The 21,323-nt window shown below is 37.6% G+C and overlaps 1 protein-coding gene across 2 annotated transcripts in view; it reads left to right on the forward strand.

Annotated features, from left to right (window-relative positions):
• LOC137391693 (epidermal growth factor receptor-like) overlaps window positions 1-21,323 on the forward strand; it is a 74,981-nt gene that overhangs the window by 43,858 nt on the left and 9,800 nt on the right. For both annotated transcript variants that reach the window (XM_068078219.1, XM_068078220.1), the window contains 11 exons: window positions 3,393-3,580; window positions 6,135-6,375; window positions 6,763-6,909; window positions 9,040-9,260; window positions 12,934-13,075; window positions 14,892-14,996; window positions 15,638-15,755; window positions 18,117-18,284; window positions 20,109-20,305; window positions 20,735-20,934; window positions 21,038-21,235. In XM_068078219.1, coding sequence (XP_067934320.1) covers window positions 3,393-3,580; window positions 6,135-6,375; window positions 6,763-6,909; window positions 9,040-9,260; window positions 12,934-13,075; window positions 14,892-14,996; window positions 15,638-15,755; window positions 18,117-18,284; window positions 20,109-20,305; window positions 20,735-20,934; window positions 21,038-21,235 — 1,925 coding nt within the window. The remainder of the gene's footprint in view (window positions 1-3,392; window positions 3,581-6,134; window positions 6,376-6,762; window positions 6,910-9,039; window positions 9,261-12,933; window positions 13,076-14,891; window positions 14,997-15,637; window positions 15,756-18,116; window positions 18,285-20,108; window positions 20,306-20,734; window positions 20,935-21,037; window positions 21,236-21,323) is intronic.

Raw genomic sequence — 21,323 nt, forward strand, 5'->3', positions numbered from 1 at the left:
ACGGTAATAGTACGAGTAGTAACGGTAATAGTACGAGTAGTAACGGTAATAGTACGAGTAGTGACGGTAATAGTACGAGTAGTAACGGTAATAGTACGAGTAGTAACGGTAATAGTACGAGTAGTAACGGTAATAGTACGAGTAGTGACGGTAATAGTACGAGTAGTGACGGTAATAGTATGAGTAGTAACGGTAATAGTACTAGTAGTTACGGTAATAGTACTAGTAGTAACGGTAATAGTGCGAGTAGTAACAGTAATAGTAGTAGTAGTAACAGTACTAGTAACAGTAATAGTAGTACCACCACTCTATTATCAGTTGTATTTCTACATGTAATCTGTAGCCATTCATGTCTCTGCTTAGTGTAGCAAACGATATTTACCTGGTGATTTTCAATTCGGCTATTCACTGCGAATAATTTTTAATCTTTTATTTTGTTCTGGGCCTTTAATCCTAAGGATTTAATACCCTTTCTTATTACCTGATGGGTTTTATTCTTTGTTTCTATGGCTCAGTTGGCCTCTCTCACCACACCCTACTCTTACACTCTCATCACTCCCATCACTCGCTAATATGTACCAGAATGTCTTTCCTCTTTCACATTCATCATTTCCTGTTTAAGGAGTTGCCTTCATCAGGTTTAGCTTCTTTGATGTGGCTTGAATTAGCATTAGGTTTTACCTTCCCTTGGAGGGAAAATTGGGTAGCTTGGGGTAGCTTTCGCGCTATTAGCTAGAGCTTGGGTTAGCTTTCGTGCTATTAGCTAGAGCTTTCATCAAATCTTCATTAAAATTTATAACTTTACCTCAACTATTCGGTAGCATTTTTCACCAAATCCCTACCCAGAGATAATAACACTGAGAGTCATTAACATGAACTAACATGAATGACAATTCATTAACATGAAGTATCATGAATAACATATCTCGTGAGTCCTCAACACACTCTAAAAGGTCCAAACTGTGCACCAGGTGACAAGATAGTCCAGGCTAATGTGTCGATCATAATTATATTATAGTACTTGTTTCAAATCATTGTATGAAGTGTTTAAATCTTAGCTATATTTTACATCATTAGAGTATTTATTTGGTATACATACAGTTAGCGGATACCTTGTTGAACATCTTACTATATATTCATGAAGCTCAGTTAATTTCAGGGAGCTGTTGGAGGACATAGAGCTCCTCTGATCGTAAATATTAGGAGTTATGTTTCCATACTAAACTTGTTCGGCATCGTGATACCATCCATGTTTTATTATTTCTACTGCTGATTATTCGCTCATTTAATTGTGTTTATTCAGTAACTTGTACTCGGTACCCAAATCCCAAAACTACCTTAGAGACTAAAGAACAGTGGGGCACACCACTTGTTCTCTCCCACATTGAGTGGTGGTGGTATGCCTATTCCTGAAACAAGCCAGATGTCGGTTCACTTCTGGTATGCTCCTGACAAAAATGTCTTCTCACATATCTGAGGGGCTTGGACCAAATAGGTCTACATAGCCTGCTGTCCTCGTAATAGCAGGCTATGTAATAGCGATGATACTACATGTATATTAGTATACCCGCACTGGAAACACCTGCTAGCACTGTCATCTGGTCACAAATAAACAAGGGTACACCTACTTTGCATAACTTCTAAGACAAACAATAATAAATTTATTCTTATTGCTGATTGATGAGGGCAGGTTAGTGTGAGGTCTATTTGTTAGTGTGAGGTCTACTTGTTAGTGTGAGGTCTACTCGCGTCGTTCGGTCTACAAATTCCAACTATTATTACCATAGCTCAGTGTTTTGGCCTGACTGAGAGCCGAGTATCTGCTACACACATCTTGGTAGCTGTGAAAACAGATGATTCAAGTGTATTACTAGTAAATACTATTACTAATCAATTACCTTTTAGTGATACGTTCATCAACTGAGAGTGATGTCGGTGTCTTGACATTCACACCAGACTAGACAAACTTTTAGTTTTTTTGAATTGAGTTCTATTTTTCATCAAGTAAGGCAGTTACTGAGAATACACCATACAATAATTGATGAAGGATCCATGCACACAATAGCTTGGCTAATCGAGGTACTTAGCCCAGTTGACAGGCAGTCAGCAAGGTGTGGCTCTCATGGATAAAAAATCACTGCTATTTAAAAAAAGAGGACAAACACACAGCCCGATGCCACGCAGACGCTTCGAAACTGTCCTAAATATATTAGCGTCTTTGAATCACCTGATGTTGGTTAATTCCATGCCTCTGAGGCTTGGTGTGAAGGCTGGCTATGTCCAGATACTGAAGTAGGTGTTGGAAATGGTAGATTGCGAGAGGATTTACGAGTCGAGTAAGGGTGAGAGGATTTAGGGAAAGAACGGGTTGTGAGCAAGCATACAGATATGACGATAATAAAGGTCACGGACAACGAAGAATCTACGCAGTTTTCATTTTTAAAATATGTAAATTTTAACTCGCTCTACTCGTCTAGTAAGTTAGGTTAATCAAAGTCTGTTTATGGTTGGCATTGCTTACTCTATGCTAGTAAGAAACATAGACTATGCAAACAGGTGACCATTACTAACAAGTGCTATTTTGGTTGTCTTACAACGTATATCCTTCAGTTGAAGTTAAGTCATCCAATCAGACTGTGGTGCTGTCTTTGCGTCTGCTGCATTGTTAGTTGGATACTAGAGGTTGGATACTTGGTATAATGAGAAGTGCTCAATGAATCAACAAATTGCTTAGTATAAATTGGGTCTGTCGCTAGTACTTGACTCAAGGCATCGTGACAGGGAGAACATGGATAGGGTTTCAAATTGATAACTCATTGCTTTTGATATTACCTCCCATTATCATTTATATTATTCAGTAATTGTATCAAGAAAGAAATTAATTTGTATGAATTACAATGTATATTACTAATATATTAAAAAATAACTGTAAAACCTTGCTCTTGTTTTATCTTTTAACTTGTTAAATTATAAGAAGACAACTCCAACATTTCGAAATTTTATTGATAAGACAATTCTAATGGAACCTTAAAAGACATGTTGACTGTTTCATTTCCATCTTATAGGAGTTTTTCTTCATCGAAACATGAGAAAAGGTCAACTTTACTGACCCACACTATGTACACTCCCACACATTGACTATACTCACATGCATAGACTAAATTCTCACACAACGACTATATTCTTGCATGTCAACCATATACACGCTGAGTACACTCCCATATGTTGTTACAGGAAGTTAAGACCTACTCATACAAGGAGTAATATACATGTAACTGCCAACTCAGTATTTACACCATCCCTATTCACCATCCCTATTTAGGTTTTGAACTACCTATACAGTGCATTGATAATACTCTTTGCTCATGTTCCTAGCCTGTGATCTGTTTTAGTGAAGGACGTCTGCTTAGGCACCAGCAATGGTCGAGCTGTCGCCATGAACCCTCAAGAAAACAGGTTGGTGGCCTTGAACAACCGTTACAAGGACTGCAAGTATGTGGATGGAAACCTTGAGATCACTGGCCTCAATCACCCAGACTTCTATAACCAGGACTTGTCTTTCCTCAATGGCATACGGGAGGTGGGTTCACGCTACTCCTCGTTGCTGAGTTTTGGGCAATGATCTCATGCTATTACTAGAATACACGACCTTCTTTGATGTTTTTGTCCTTTTCCTAAACCTAGCCTCAGTCTCATGCCGTGCTTGTCAGCATTCATACCTTTTAAGACTCTCCGTCTCATGCCATGCTCGTCCGCACTCATACCTTTTGAGACTCTCCATCTCATGCCATGCTTGTCAGCATTCATACCTTTTAGGACTCTCCGTCTCATGCCATGCTCGTCAGCATTCATAAATTTTACGACTCTGCGTCTCATGCCATGCTTGTCAGCATTCATACCTTTTAAGTCCCTCCATCTCATGCCATGCTCGTCAGCATTCATACCTTTTGAGGCTCTCCGTCTCATGCCATGCTCGTCCGCACTCATACCTTTTGAGACTCTCCGTCTCATGCCATGCTTGTCAGCATTCATACCTTTTGAGACTCTCCGTCTCATGCCATGCTTGTCAGCATTCATACCTTTTAGGACTCTCCGTCTCATGCCATGCTCGTCCGCACTCATAAATTTTACGACTCTCCGTCTCATGCCATGCTTGTCAGCATTCATACCTTTTAAGACCCTCTATCTCATGCCATGCTCGTCAGCATTCATACCTTTTAAGACTCTCCGTCTCATGCCATGCTTGTCAGCATTCATACCTTTTAAGACCCTCCATCTCATGCCATGCTCGTCAGCATTCATACCTTTTAAGACTCTCCGTCTCATGCCATGCTTGTCAGCATTCATACCTTTTAAGACCCTCCATCTCATGCCATGCTCATCAGCATTCATACCTTTTAAGACTTTCCGTCTCATGCCATGCTCGTCAGCATTCATACCTTTTAAGACTCTCCGTCTCATGCCATGCTTGTCAGCATTCATACCTTTTAAGACCCTCCATCTCATGCCATGCTCATCAGCATTCATACCTTTTAAGACTCTCCGTCTCATGCCATACTCGTCAGCATTCATACCTTTTAAGACTCTCCATCTCATGCCATGCTCGTCAGCATTCATACCTTTTGAGACGCATAATTCAACAACTAGAAGCAATAAATTCTTGAAAAAGCACACTTCCTGCATGCTCAAGGCTTCAGCCATCCAATGAGTGTCCTTGTATACTTTAGCTGATCTGTAGGACACATAAATTTGCATCTAATATATGAGCAGACAACTCTAGTCGTTTAACATCAGACAGATACACCAGAACAGATTAACTGTCAGTCATGTGTTTGTATTGCGCTGATCTCAACCCCTTAATGACATGTTCTATTAGACTAGGATGTCAGCATACTTCGAGTTAGTCATGAGGTCATACACCTAGCTTAATTAATAACCCACCTTGTGCGGCTATGGCAAGCTATACTTTCATTCATATAGATTTGGAATAAAGAATTTTAATAATTTCTCACTCTGAGGAATATTTGGTGTCTATGTTGAAAGATAACATCTCAATATGTATACCATGTTTTTAACAAAATATACACAACTAGGATACGGCTAGATTGTACAAATATGTCCATGAGTGGGTAAACATCAAATCACTATTTTATCATCTAAGCTTTTACTCAAAACTACATGTACTTTGCTAGTACTGTTTGGGTGTTAGCTGTTGAGAAGCGTTAACATTGTCGGCTTTAGTGGGTATTAAAGGAAGAGCAGGCTTGGGTGTCTTCTCAGAGCAACCTTATCGTAAAAAGCTTCATTATTGTCTCGCACAAACACCCTTTTGTAATGTTAAACTTTTTGCTGACACATCGGCTGACATAGCGGCTGACATATCGGCTGACATATCGGCTGACATATCGGCTGACATATCGGCTGACATATTGACCGACATATTGGCTGACATATTGGCTGACATATGGCTGATATACCGGCTGACACATGGCTGACATATCGGCCGACACATTGGCTGACATATCGGCTGACAAATTGGCTGGCATATTGGCTGACATAACGGCTGACATATTGGCTGACAACGGCTGACACATCGGCTGACATATCGGCTGACATATCGGCTGACACATCGGCTGACACATCGGCTGACACATCGGCTGACATATCGGCTGACATATCGGCTGACATAACGGCTGACATATCGGCTGACGCATCAGCTGACGCATCAGCTGACATTGGCTGACATATCGGTTGACATACCGGCTGACATATCGGCTGACATATTGGCTGACGTATCGACTGACGTATCGGCTGACATATCGGCTGACACATCAGCTGACATATTGACAAGGTTCCTTTCGTGATCATACAATCAGAGGGCACCGAGAATTCTATTTATGAAAAATGCAAATTATGTCCAATAATTGAATTTGCAAACATTTCATGCACCTTATACAGCATTGTAAGGACCACTCCCAATTGTTGGGGAATGTTACTTGGTAGCTCAGTAAGGCTACTTCTCTTAATGATGACAGTTGTTTGTGTGATTTGTGGACTTTTAGAAATAATGACCTTTTTAATAAAAAACCAGTAAATCTCTGTTCGATTTAACAAGGCCATATTAAATATTTCAGGTTACGGGCTATGTTCTAATTGCTGATGTCTATATACGTAATGTTACATTGGAGAACCTCGCGTTGATACGGGGAGACTCCCTCTACTACCCTTCTGAGGACTCAGATAGCACTCGGTCTACTCCGAGTCCTGCCATGAGCTTCAGCAACAAGACTGGCTACTCCCTGTTTGTGTCTCACAACTTCATGAAAGAGAGAGATTCTATTGGCATGAGACTCCTTGGTATGCGTAATCTAGCCGGTAAGCGGATTTCTCTCTGACGGTGTTGCTTGCTCTTTCTTCCACTTGCCTTTACCTTCATCGTTAAAATAGTTTTTCATCGATTTGAAGGTCATCAGGGAAGTTTAAAAGTTGTAGCGCGTAACCAGCCTTTTGTGTAAGAACTATCATACATCATTATGGCGCTGTAAATAACATAGTGTAATTTTGCGTCATTTTTCACTAGAGTTATTTGAGGAAATAATTACAGCGAGAAGGTCTTAAGACAAGAGAATATAACAGATTTTTTTTGGAACAATATAATGACGGTTGGAAAAAAAATTGCCCGATAAGTTTGAAATGTGATTTTGCGATTCACTGATAATATAGGTGTTTACCTGTTTATTGTTCATAATCTTTTTGTTTTAGAGATATCTCACGGCGATGTGCTATTTGAAAACAACAACCTGCTTTGCTACGCCACAACTGACATCTATTGGCCAGACCTACTGGTCAACGGTGCTCAACAGAGAGTCAGCTTTGAGACAAGTATTATCAGCAGAAGCACTGAGCCATGTTAGTATATTCTTATAAATATAACTACAAGAGCGACAAGCGGCTCTCTTATTATAATTACAATGTAAGCCTTGTAACAGACGCAGCACGTTGTTATGTCGTGCATAACTAAGTTGCTTTTCATAGGGTTCATGTTGTTGGTAATCTGTATTCTAAGACTACCCGTGTAACAGAGCGACATGCCTTATGTGGCAAGAACAGTTTGCCACTGGGAGAGGCGGGTGTCATTTGTAGCTAAGTATTCACAACTGGTTTGAACTCGGATTAGGCTAAGATACATCAATAGGGTTTAATTCATCTAACAGTTTGTGTGATGCTTAGAAAAAAAGACAGGATTTACTTTACTTCAGATTGAGGCTCACAATTGGAGAAATTTTACTTATATTGTCTGCTTTTAGGAAGCTAAAAATAGAGATGCGACGCTGTCAAAATAAATTGCAACGTTATAGTACAATAGTCCATTGTCACTTCACTGTTCAGCTTTCGTGTCTTCAGCGCTTGAAGGAATAGATAAATATTCATTAAAATTTTTTAATATAAAGCAAATAGATAAAAATAGCTAAATAAAATATATAAATCTCTCTCATTCTCTTGACTAGTGAGATCCCTGCATGAGCAGTATTGTGATGGCAATCATGGTGATATGCTTTTCTTCTGTCGCTAGCGTGAATTGTAAAGTGGCAAACTGCTTGTCACATCCCTCCTCATACCTCTGGACGTCCTTGACACTAAAAATTGTCTAAGGGATTTGAGGAAAAGAGGAAAATGCTAACAATTAGAAAAAGTGACTTTGATTTGACATGAGTTTAGAAAGTTCCATTACGCAGATCTTCAGCATCGGCACAGGGCACTGGTCCTTATTAACCACGAAACATAGGGTTGTACTGTATTTTCATTACACGAGATGTATGCTTGCAAGGTCAGACAATTTCTCAGTCTGCTGTAAAGGGGGTTTCAATCGCTAGGCACTTGATTACATGCCAACAGAATTCCGTAGTCGCGACATCTTCGTGTTTTAGTAGCATTAGGTATGCATGCCTTTCTTAGCACAATCACATGTAGCTGGCAGGTTTGAGGGATTGATGAATTGAGGCAGGTGCTCTGATCATATTCTTACAATCAATCATAAATTGTTATTCAACATTCCAATGCCACCTCTTGTCAGTCAATAAAATGTCAGGATGAACCCACAAAATGCTCTCTACATGTTAAGATAGTACATGTACTTTATAACTACATGTTGAGGTAGTACATGTACTTTATAACTACATGTTGAGATAGTACATGTACTTCATAACTACATGTTGAGATAGTACATGTACTTCATAACTACTTGTTGAAATAGTACATGTACTTCATAACTACATGTTGAGATAGTATGTGTACTTTATAACTACATGTTGAGATAGTACGTGTACTTCATAACTACATGTTGAGAGAGTATGTGTACTTCATAACTACATGTTGAGATAGTACATGCACTTCATAACTACATGTTGAGATAGTACATGTACTTCATAACTACATGTTGAGATAGTCTATGATTGTGCTAATACAGTCATATGTCAACTTACAATGACTTCTACATATGATTTTGTGACAAATATGGCATAATTCTTGAGGGAATGTCTCTACATATGAAGTGATTTCCAACATAGGTGTCCAACATACAGTAGGTTTCCAATATGGTGTCCAAAAGTTCTTTACACTTAGCAGTTTTATAAGTAGAAGAAACAAATCATTGTAGTACTTAAAAATAAGGCATTAAAGTAGTATTAATATATGTATATTATATTAATTTAAACTATGTGTGATGTAAGATATAGTAGTTTACATAGAGATTTATGTAGATGGTCAATTCTTTACATAGTTTATATAATGTACCTATTTGCCTAGCTGTTATGTGTAATTACTTGAAGTATTTGAAATCGTTTACTCACTCTAGAATGAATTAAACATAATACAGCAAATTTTTGTGAATATACATGTTCCAACAAACCATGATTTGCACTTATAGATTGAGTGCTGTAACAGATTCCTGTACTTTACAGATAGTTGACTGTACATGGCAGCATGTCTGATAATTAGCTCTGTGAGATTACCAATCGCAGCGTTACTTCCATTATATAGGTCAGCCGGCTTGCCATGAGCAGTGTGAGAACTCTAAGATACCCCTAATACCATCCGCTCGCTACTGCTGGGGCCCTGGGCCCAAGAACTGTCAAAAGATGAACAAGGTAACATGCGCAGAAGCGTGTGATGGACACAGGTGTTTTGGACATCAGTCTAAAAAGTGTTGCCACAGCGAATGCGCCGGTGGCTGCTCAGGCCCTTCAAAGTATGACTGCTTGGTAAGTAATACGATATCGCTTCTAGCTCCCCTTTCAGACATTCCAGCCGGTGGTGAGAGAGATGTTCTTAACGATCTGACATGTAGAGAGGCAGATGCAGTACAGGAGATTTTTGAGACTCGTTATGAGTTGAAGACATGAGGCTAGTTATTACTAGCCAGGTACCTTGTTTACCCCTCGGCTGCCTTTAATGGGACAATCCCCTTCATAATTGAGTATGATGCCTGCTTAGCTTACTACAAGCAGAGGCTCTGCCTGGTTTTAGAGAACAATGTTACACAAACAATGGCTCAGTTATCTTGTATGAACATGTCTGAGTCTGGTGGCAAGCAACGTCGGCGACTGGAGACACGCCTAGTTGCGGAGAGCGATTAAGGTTGGATGTTATTCCAGTCCATAGAGTTATTTCCCCCTAGAGTGATAACTGTGCATTCAACAACACGAGCGTTTCCGGTGCCAACAAGGAGCGTTTAGGCCACGCCCCTTTTTTGTGCTAGTCAATCGTAGTGATCGACAGAACAATAACGTCAGCCATGAGAATGATCATGAATTTCCAGTTAAGATAGTAATTATTGCTCATATTAAAGAAATGATGATTATAGTTTATTACTCTAATATGTGCTTATTATTTAAAGCAATTCAATACCTACATGCATTGCAAAGGCACTGAATAGATGGTGTTAAGTAAGTGAGTTAATGCAATCAGTTACTCCAATGATATACAGCCCCCACACATGAGGGGCTGTATATCATTGGTTATTCATAGATAAGATAGATAGTCATACTGGGGTTGTATTACATTGGTGTGATGGGAAGCTAATCGACTGCCATCAACTGAAAGTATTGACATTGTATGGTGATAGAGTGATTCATTGTCACCTCAGTTCACAAACAGCCCTTGCATGTAATATTAGATTTCAATACATATCAATCAAATACATAGACTAGCTTGAAGCAAAGATGTCCACTAGTTAGTGGACATCTTTGCTTGATGTAAGCAAGCAAAAAGTTTGAAAGTTAGAGTGGCAAATGTTGTTATATGTTAGATAAAAATAAATTATACTTAATTATACTAAATTATAATTATTTAAAAATAAAATAGACTTTTTATTACTTTATTTATTAAATAAAGTAATAAAAAGGAGTTGTGAATTACTTTATTTATTAAATAAAGTAATAAAAATTAGCTATGATTACAATAATTTTTTATTGTAATCATAGCTAAACAGATTATATTTAGCATTACTTGCTAATTATTTTACATTTAAACACATTTGCAGTTTCATTTTTTTTCTTAATTCATTTTAACAAAAAACTTCTTTCATGATATGAAGTTTAAACGTGGTAGTTGTTTGAAAAAGCTTGAAAACATTTACAGTTGTTTTTATTTTCTCTCTTCTCTTCATTTATTTCAATTACACAAAACACTTTTCACAATATGTAGTTTGAAAGTTAAAGTGGTAAATGTTGTTATATGTTAAATAAAAATAAATTATACTAAATTCTACTAACTATAATTATATAAAAATAAAATAGACTTTTTATTACCTTACTTATTAAATAATTTTTCATTGTAATCATAGCTAAGCAGATTATATTTAGCCATTACTTGCTAATTATTTTACATTTAAACACATTTACAGTTTTATTTTTTTTCCTAATTTATTTCAACAAAACACTTCTTTCATGATATGAAATTTAAAAGTTGTAGTTGTTTGAAAAAGCTTGCAAACCTTTAGAGTTGTTTTCTTTCTCCTCTTAATTCATTTAAACTGCTTAAAAATATTTTCTCATGATATGAAGTTTAAAAGTTAGAATAGTAAATGTTATATAAAAATAAATTTTCTGTCCAAATACTTTTTTATTACTCGGGCAACACTGGGTAGTACAGCTCATAGTTGATGGCAGTTGATTAGCTTCCCATCACACCAATGTAATACAACCCCAGTATGACTATGTATGTTATCTATGAGTAACTGCTTGCATTACCTTCACTTTCACTCACTATCTATTCAGTGCCTTGGCAAGTCATGTAGGTATCAGGGATTACGTGTATGTCACAATTTTCATTTTCATAATTCATTTCCATATTATTTCCATTTCCATAACATTTCCATAATTCATTTCCATATTATTTCTATTTCCATAACATTTCCATAATTCATTTCCATATTATTTCCATTTCCATAAAAGTTCCATAATTCCTTTCCATATTAATTCCATTTCCATAATTCAATTCCATATTATTTCCATTTCCATATTATTTCCATTTCCATAATTCATTTCTATATTAATTCCATTTCCATAACTCATTTCCATATTATTTCCATCTCCATATTATTTCTATTTCCATAATTCATTTCCATGTTAATTCCATTTCCATAATTCATTTCCATATTATTTCCATTTCCATATTATTTCCATTTCCATATTATTTCCATTTCCATAATAATTCCATTTCCCTACTTCATTTCCATAGTATTTCCATTTCCATATTATTTCCATTTCCATAATTCATTTCCATATTATTTCCATTTCCATAAAAGTTCCATAATTCATTTCCATATTAATTCCATTTCCATAATTCATTTTCATATTATTTCCATTTCCATAATTCATTTCCATATTAATTCCATTTCCATAATTCATTTCCATATTATTTCCATTTCCATATTATTTCCATTTCCATAATTCATTTCCATGTTAATTCCATTTCCATAATTCATTTCCATATTATTTCCATTTCCATATTATTTCCATTTCCATAATTCGTTTCCATAATAATTCCATTTCCCTACTTCATTTCCATAGTATTTCCTTTTCCATAATTCATTTCCATATTATTTCCATTTCCTTAAAAGTTCCATAAAAGTTCCATAATTCATTTCCATATTAATTCCATTTCCATAATTAATTTCCATGTTATTTCCATTTCCATAGCATTTCCATAATTCATTTCTATACTATTTACATTTTCATACTATTTCCATACTTGTAAAATAAAATTTCCATATCCATTTCCCTAAAATTATGGAAATATTTATGTTTATGGAAATGAAAAAGTAAACATTTTCATAATATGTTTAGCAATCCCTGGTAGGTATTGAATTGCTTTAAATAATAAGCATATATTAAAGTAATAAACTATAATCATCATTTCTTTAATATGAGCATTAATTACTATCTCAACTGGAATTCATGATCCTTGTTTAACCCTTCTCATGGCCGATGTTATTGATCTAGTCAATCACTACGACTGACTAGCACAAAAAAGAGGCGTGGCCTAAACGCTCCTTGTTGGCACCGGAAACGCTCGTGTAGTTATCACTCTAGGGAGAGATAACTCTATGTTCCAGTCACCACCAGTGACCTTTGACCACCAGTGACCTTTGACCCATGTCTTTTTGGGGAATTGGACCCCAGCCTGTTGTTGGCGGTTCAGGCTTTCTAAACCACTGGCCATGGCTTCTTTCAAGTGTACTTCGTAAAATACGGGTTCACTCTGATGACCCTGAGTAGCTCTCCAAACAATTTGCATTGCAAGGTGCCCTCTTTTCATTCTGTCACCCAAGTTTATGCAATTTTTGGAAATTTAAGAAAAGCTGATAGATCCGATAAAAAATGTGAAGCTCTGGCTAGCTATGTGTATAAATGGTGTATCTTGCTGATGTAGAGGTGCAAGAATTACTATGATGATGGTGCCTGTGAACCCTACTGTCCGCCCCCAAGGATCTATGAGAACGCAAACTATAAGTGGGTGCCTAACCCTGACAAGAAGGTTTCCTATAGCAACTTCTGCATGGAGAAATGTCCGCGTAAGTAACCAAATGACTCATTCAATTCCATCAAATTCCATTTTGTCTTCCTCTAAACCTCTGCCTAATCACCTTGTAGCAGCATAAGTGCTGGTGTTGCATTACCTGTTCTTTGGTAACACTATCGCTAGTTTTGGTATAGTTTTGTGGTAACTCTATGGTTAGTGTCAGGGCCGTATTGTTCTATGAGGCAGCCTTTGCTGTGCAGAGGCAAAATTTCAGCACCCATAACGGCCAAACGGTGATTTTCTTGTGGTTTAGTGTCGACAATGTTCGGACGAAAGGTGCGAGCGTATCGTGCAGAGCCCGTTTTCAGAATATTACTAGTGGTTGCAAACCTAGCGAATCCATTTCGACAACATTGTTTACTGCTGAGAGTGGAACGGAAAACAGACTTTTCGGTTTTGTCCGTTCTGGATTCAAATATTTAATGATAATGTGCTAGACGCTGTTGAACTGACGAAGAGTTTTTATTTTGACGACTGGCATAAATTCTGGACTAAGATCAATATTTTGATAATCGTGGAAAGCCAATTACTTACGGGATAATGTAAAATAATTCTTGGTTGGCTTTACTAGCCTTACTGCAGTTTTACGAAATATTCTGACGATAGTCACTTGACTGATTACAGTTTGCAAATGATATTTGAAATGTTTTCTTTATTATTATATTTGTTATATCGACGCTGCGTGAAGCAGAGGTGTTTAGAACTATCTTGAAACTTTCAAGAAAAAAAGAAATTTGCCGCGAGCTTTCTTTTTACTGCTCATATATCGAGTATGCTTGCTAATTCTTCCACACTCTATTTACGTGAAAACATCTACTTCGTTGCATGGAATTCAACTCAGGATTTTCTGAGGCTGCATACATGTAAAAGCCGATTTAAACTTTTCGTAATTTTGTGTTTTTCCTTTTTTAATATCTGCTTGACAAGCTCTAGTCACGTATTATATGTCTATAATTTGTTTGTTTAGTGAGCTATATTATTATCTATATTTGCATGGAAATATTGTTTGTATAGTTTTTATTTTACGCTCACTCGATGAACCTGTTTATCCATGGGTAAGGGTTGTACTATCAGCACCAAACCTGATCACCCAAGGCGTGAGAAGAATCTCTAACTTTGTTAAATTCAAAATCAACCATCTTCAAATTTAAATAATTTTTAGGAAAGAACTCTGATATCACATTGAACTTTAGTCATTCAGTGATTGGTGCTCTTGTTATAGATCTAGATAGCTCAAATTAGTTTCATTGTTCTACCATTATTTCTTCTCAGCAGAATCACAAACATTCTAATATTCAATTTTAAATAATCTTTAGTCTTTTATTTATAGATTTGCTGTTTAGAGTTTATTATCAAATCTTAATCAATAATCATAATATTTTGCTTTCTTACCCCTTGCACAAGTTTACATACCACATGACATGTATTCAATAATTCGTACGGAAGGTGATACACAGCAATCTTGAGGATTTTTGAGAAATTTTTCTAGTATTATGCTTGCTTGTATAAGTTGCAATAATACAATTAAAACTGCTCTCAGATAGGGTTTCTTGTGTGTGTTCTGTAAAATTGTTTTGATATTCGGGAGGGCGTTGCACTCCTCCCAAACCCACCCTGCCGGCCGCTTGGGCCTACATCCCTCACAAGTTGCCTAAGGGGGCTACTCAAGATATTGGCAGAGGCATCCTAAAAATGAACAATACAGCCCTGGTTAGTGTGGTTATAGTTTTACGAAGGAATAGTTCTATTACCTCAGTAACAAGCTTGTTGTAACTGACATCGGCAGTAAAATGGTGCTGTTGCCACAGGGGGCTCTCTTGAGAACGACGGAAAGTGTGTTCGGTCTTGTCCAGAAGGCTTCGAGTCGGAAGATGACAGCACTTGTGTTCAGTGCGCCGGACCTTGCTCAAAAAGTGAGTCCTGAACACTCTGCTAGCGCTGAAATCTTTTACTCCTTCATTATATGTATTCTGTATTGTATTATATGTCTAAAATTCTCATAAGACTATTATTATATGTCTACAATGATCATAGGACAAGTATTATATGTCTACACCGATCATAAGACTAGTGTTATTTGCCTACAATGATCATAGGACAAATATTATATGTCTACAATGATCATATGACATATATGTCTACAACATAGACCTATTAATTATACATATTAAGTAAGTATATTAACTATATATATTAAGTATAGTTAATAGGTCTATGGTCTACAGTGATCATAGGACTAGTATTATATGTCTACAATTATCATAGAACTGGTATTATATGTCTACAGTGACCATAGGACTAGTATTGTATGTTGACAATGCGAATATATCTAACATTTACCATGTATGTCTCAAACCGTTGTAAAGTATTTAACATTATCTTCTCCTTGCCCTGTGTGGTCTTGCACTGACCATAGTGTTGTTATATACATAGTATTTGTTTTGTGTTGATTAATAATTGCCTACAAAGTATCTCCCAGTGTTAGCTCAATATTTGCAGTAATAAATGGGTGACATTGCATTGACGTTTGATGTCTAAACCTGTGTTATTGCAGAGTGCAAAGTTGATTGGGGAGATAGCCAAGATTTTCTTAACGAAAACAACATTGGTGATTTGGAAGGCTGCACTGTTATTGAGGGGCACCTTAAAATACAAGAGGCAACATTCACTGGGTATGGTATTTATGGTATTTTTTCAGACAATTTCCATTTTCATTCTATACCTTCTGAAATTCCATTTGCAGCAAAAACTCATTCAACATTCTTGTGACTCACAGCATGACTCATAGCTTGACTTCTAGCTTGACTCATGGCATGACTCTTAGCATGACTCTTAGCATGACTCTTGGCAGGACTCTTGGCAGGACTCTTGGCAGGACTCTTGGCAGGACTCATGGCTTGACTCATGGCTTGACTCATGGCTTGACTCATGGCTTGACTCATGGCTTGACTCATGGCTTGACTCATGGCTTGACTCATGGCTTGACTCATAGCTTGATTCATAGCTTGATTCATAGCTTGATTCACAGCTTGGCTCATAGCTTGACTCATAGCATGACTCATGGCTTGACTCATGGCTTGACTCATGGCTTGACTCATAGCATGGCTCATAGCTTGACTCATAGCTTGACTTCTAGCTTGACTCATGACTTGACTTCTAGTGTGACTCACAGCTTGACTCTTAGCTTGATTCACAGCTTGGCTCATAGCTTGACTCATAGCATGACTCATGGCTTGACTCATGGCTTGACTCATGGCTTGACTCATGGCTTGACTCATGGCTTGACTCATAGCTTGACTCATAGCTTGACTTCTAGCTTGACTCATGACTTGACTTCTAGCGTGACTCACAGCTTGACTCTTAGCTTGACTTTTAGCTTGACTCATGGCTTGACTCATAGCTTGACTCATAGCTTGATTCATAGCTTGATTCATAGCTTCTCACAGCTTGGCTCATAGCTTGACCCACAGCTTGACTCATAGCTTGACTTCTAGCATGACTCAGCTTGACTCATAGCTTGACTCATAGCATGACTTATGGCTTGACTCGTGGCTTGACTCGTGGCATGACTCGTGGCATGACTCATGGCTTGACTTCTAGCTTGACTTTTAGCTTGACTCATAGCTTGACTCATAGCTTGACTCATAGCATGACTTCTAGTGTGACTCATGGCTTGACTCATGGCTTGACTCATGGCTTGACTCATAGCTTGGCTCCTAGCGTGACTCACAGCTTGTTAATGGTCTTGAAAGTTAACAGACATGGTTGCCAATATATTGCGCAGGGATTCCTGCACCCTATAAACTGATGGATATGTTCGGTTATCTTTATATATATTTCTCAAAGTATGTCGTCGTATGTATATATGCATTCCGGCTATAGATATAGCTTTAACGTATGCTGATTATTTTACAGATGCGGCCACACGTCACGACGCCCTTGTTAAGATATATTTTTCGTAAGGTTTAATTACTATATTCCTCGGGCGCGGACAGGTATACTGTATTCGTGAGAAGAGCCTCGACATTCTCTCACCTTTCGGTCAGACAAAGTACGATATCTCATTTTTACCAGTATCGGGAGATAATAGTATCGTCGAATTCAAAGTTTTTATGGAGATTTTCTGGTGGATCAGTAACCTTTCTCAAACACACACACTTCTATGCAAGAATTTCAATTACAAAAAAATGAACATTTTTTATGTAAGTACTTCCCAAGTTAGTAAACAGATAATTACGTACTTATATTGATGGCATTATAGTCAATTCAGATTCAGATTTTCGTGATTACACAAATAAGTAAAATAGCCGCACTCTGATGTTGGTGAAAGTAATCGTTCTGTAAGAGTAAGGAACGTTTTAGAGGATCGTTTTAGCTTCGTAGCGATCGTAGCTTCACATTGCTTTATCACTGCACAAAGTATAGATACATTGAATTTGTTGCATGGCAATGGTTTTTAACATATTGGAAAAATAAACTATGTAACAAAACTGTTTTAGATAGAGAAACAAAAAATATTGTTACATATCATGAAGCAATATCGGCATTTTTCGGTAAAATGGCTGGCCTTAGGCCGATAGCTAAATTTGTACATGGATATTATACAAGAATTGGTATTATTAATTCAACATATTCAGGATTTTATTTTGTTTTCCCAATTCATATTACTTGTATCATTACCGAATAATCTTTTAGTTTAATCGCAGTAAAACAGACTTAATTTAGCTATTACTTGCTAATTATTTCGCATTTATATCTAAACCCTTTTACAGTTGTTTTGTTTTTTGTAATTTATTTGACCTGCACAAAACTTTTTTCTCATGATACGAAGTTTGAAAGTTACAGTTTGACAAAGTTTGAAAACCTATACAGTTGTTTTTATTTTCTCAAGACATGTAGTTTGAAAGTTAGAATGGCACATGTTATATGTTAAATACAAATCAATTTTCTGACCAAAGATTTTTCTATTACCCGAGCAACGCTGAGTAGCACAACTAGTGTTTATATATAGTGTGCCCCTTACTTTCTCGCAGAGATCCACTACACAACATCCCTCCCCTCGGCATTGAGAGATTGAGCATTCTCAAGTCTGTTCGTGAGATCACTGAGTACCTTTTTATAGAGGCCATTCCTGAAAACAGCATTACTTCTCTCGACTTCCTATCCAACCTTGAAAGGATTCTGGGTATGGTCGAAGATCGGTATGTACATGTATGTCCGCTAGCTTTATATTTTGCGTTTTAATCTCGTTAGCTAGAGATAAGTGAATAATATCTAGTTGCTGTATTTCAACTAGTATAATAGGTGTCCTCATTTTGATGGGAGTCCTCATTTTGATGGGTGTCCTCATTTTGATGGGTGTCCTCATTTGGATGGGTGTCCTCATTTTGATGGGTGTCCTCATTTGGATGGATGTCCTCATTTGGATGGGTGTCCTCATTTGGATGGGTGTCCTCATTTGGATGGGTGTCCTCATTTGGATGGATGTCCTCATTTGGATGGGTGTCCTCATTTGGATGGATGTCCTCATTTGGATGGGTGTCCTCATTTTGATGGGTGTCCTCACACTTTTAAGAATTCATGCTAAAATGAGTACGTTTGCTAGCATTAGTATCTTTACTACGCTAGGTTTCCCTTGCTAAACATATAATGTAAGATATTTTCTCTAGCTAGGGTATGTCCTTTTGCTAACTTGAGAAGTTCTCACTATTATAGCTGACCACATTGACTCGCTTTATTTTTTTCCCTAGTTTATCTTGTATCATATGATAAAAAGAGGAAAGATCATGTTTAATATTCTTGGAGCGTGTTCTGTCACCAGAACTGTGCTAATGTGTAAAGACAGTACCATTGACCGGTTAACAGAATGCCATTTCTTCCACTGATTGCTTGGTTTCCATCCTTTGAATGGTTTGGAGTTGCTTCCACTCTGAATCGTACAATCGGTAAAATCCAAACAGATTTAATGGCATTTCACTTCACATAATTTGTGCCAAGGCATTCGCAATGAGACTACTATTCGACGTCACAAAAACGCTCACTCCGAATGGTCTCGGATCTATAATACCCAGTTGAGCTCTCCCCAGTGGAGGGAAAAAAATTCAGCACATTTCATCACTCTACCACGCGGGTATATTCTAACTACATGCACTATTGCACATAGGTTGCTCACACGACAATGATGAGATAATTACCTTTTTATTTAGTTTGTTACCTTATTTATTAAATAACTGAACCCACCGATTGTACAGATTCCGACTGCACTGTTTTCGACCTCTTCCAAGCTTTTATCTTCTCGCATACAAAATTTTTTACTGATAGCGATTGTCGCTCATGTGACCTTTGAACCAATAACTGTTTAGCAAGCAGTAAGGTCTGTTGGTGTTTTGTAATATAGAAGGATATTAATATTAATAATATTATAGAAACTTCTGATCAGGTATGCCTCCTGAGTTAGTGCAACGAGTGGACAAAGCGTGAATTGAAAAGTGATTGCGACCCGAAAGTGAGTCTACTATAACAAGTGCTGTTTTGAGGAGTACATCCGGTAGTCTTGGAATAATTGATGAAGTGCAACTCCGAATCATTGAAATTGTGGGGTGCGAATTCGTCGGCTGTGGGCAACTCCAAATCTATTTGAAGCATGGAAACCCGGTGAAGGAATACTAGCAGGATATCATATGACATGTTTGTTAGGTTCAACAACGCCCTCTGTATAATGAACCAAACATACCTTGAGTACTTAGGCTAACTTCTTTGAGGACGATGCAAATACTAACAGTATATCATATGACATGTTTGTTAGGTTCAACAACGCCCTCTATATAATGAACAACACATACCTGGAGTACTTAGGGCTAACTTCCTTGAGGACGATACGAATACTAACAGTATATCATATGACATGTTTGTTAGGTTCAACAACGCCCTCTATATAATGAACAACACTTACCTGGAGTACCTAGGGCTAACTTCCTTGAGGACGATACGAATACTAACAGTATATCATATGACATGTTTGTTAGGTTCAACAACGCCCTCTGTATAATGAACAACACATACCTTGAGTACCTAGGGCTAACTTCTTTGAGGACGATATCAGCTGGAGGTGTGATGATAAAGAACAATCCCAGACTCTGTTATGTATCATTACTCAAATGGCGCAAACTGAAGAGTGGGGATGCGACCTACGTGACCCTAAATGCTGAACCTAGTGACTGCGGTATGTCCTCCATACTTCCTCTAATAGAGAACCTTCTAGACTATGATGAAGTAGTTTATATATTCTCTACTTGTCATTAAAATCGCAGATCTCTACAATAGCGACGGCTGCCTTCATTGTATTTGCTTTCCGGTTAAAGAGCACGGTAATATTACCATGGGTGATGTAATATCTTGGGTGATGTAATATCTTGGGTGATGTAATATCTTGGGTGATGTAATATCTTTGTTAGTCAATTTAATGGACAGCTACAATGATGTTATTATAATCACCATACTCGCTGCTTTTCACTACCTCTCATGGGCAAACGATTGTAAACTGTTGTAGGGAAAACAACTCCTGATTAAATTAACGATGCCCGCCCCATAACTAAATGTGTAAATATTACTGTTCTCACACATCTTTATAGCTACATTGACTCTTTTGCAGAGGAGTCCGGAAAGGTCTGTCACTCCGAGTGCAGGAATGGCTGCTGGGGCCCTGGTAATGCGCAGTGTTTATCGTGCAAACATGTTCAACACAAAGACCACTGTCTCAGTGACTGCACCGGTCTTTTGTTATTCGATGTGCCTGGCAAGAAGGAGTGTGGCACATGCCACTCGCAATGCAAATCTAGTTGCACCGGACCCGTAAGCTTAATATATGCTTTCATCTCAGCATCCGCTGTTTTCATTGGGCTTCTATTATTGACCTAGGCTTTTAAAGGTGCTTATAGTCTGTGTTCTATTTTAGGAGAGTGATATGTGTGACGAGTGCCTCAAATACCGTGACGGCCCTTACTGCGTGCAGGACTGCCCAAATGACTCCGAAGAAGATATATTCAAATACCCGGATGTGAATGGTACCTGCCAACCTTGTCATGCCCACTGCATCGAGGGCTGCACGGGACCTGGTAACTTTGTAGGAGCTGGTGGCTGTAATTCCTGCGAGGTATACATTTCTACTATATTCTTTGGTTAATTTTTGTTAGGTTGGTTATCATGTGTCAAATGCTGGTACATCTCAATAGTTAATGAAG

This window comes from Watersipora subatra, chromosome 3 (assembly GCF_963576615.1).
Source record: "Watersipora subatra chromosome 3, tzWatSuba1.1, whole genome shotgun sequence".
Lineage (NCBI taxonomy): Eukaryota > Metazoa > Bryozoa > Gymnolaemata > Cheilostomatida > Watersiporidae > Watersipora > Watersipora subatra.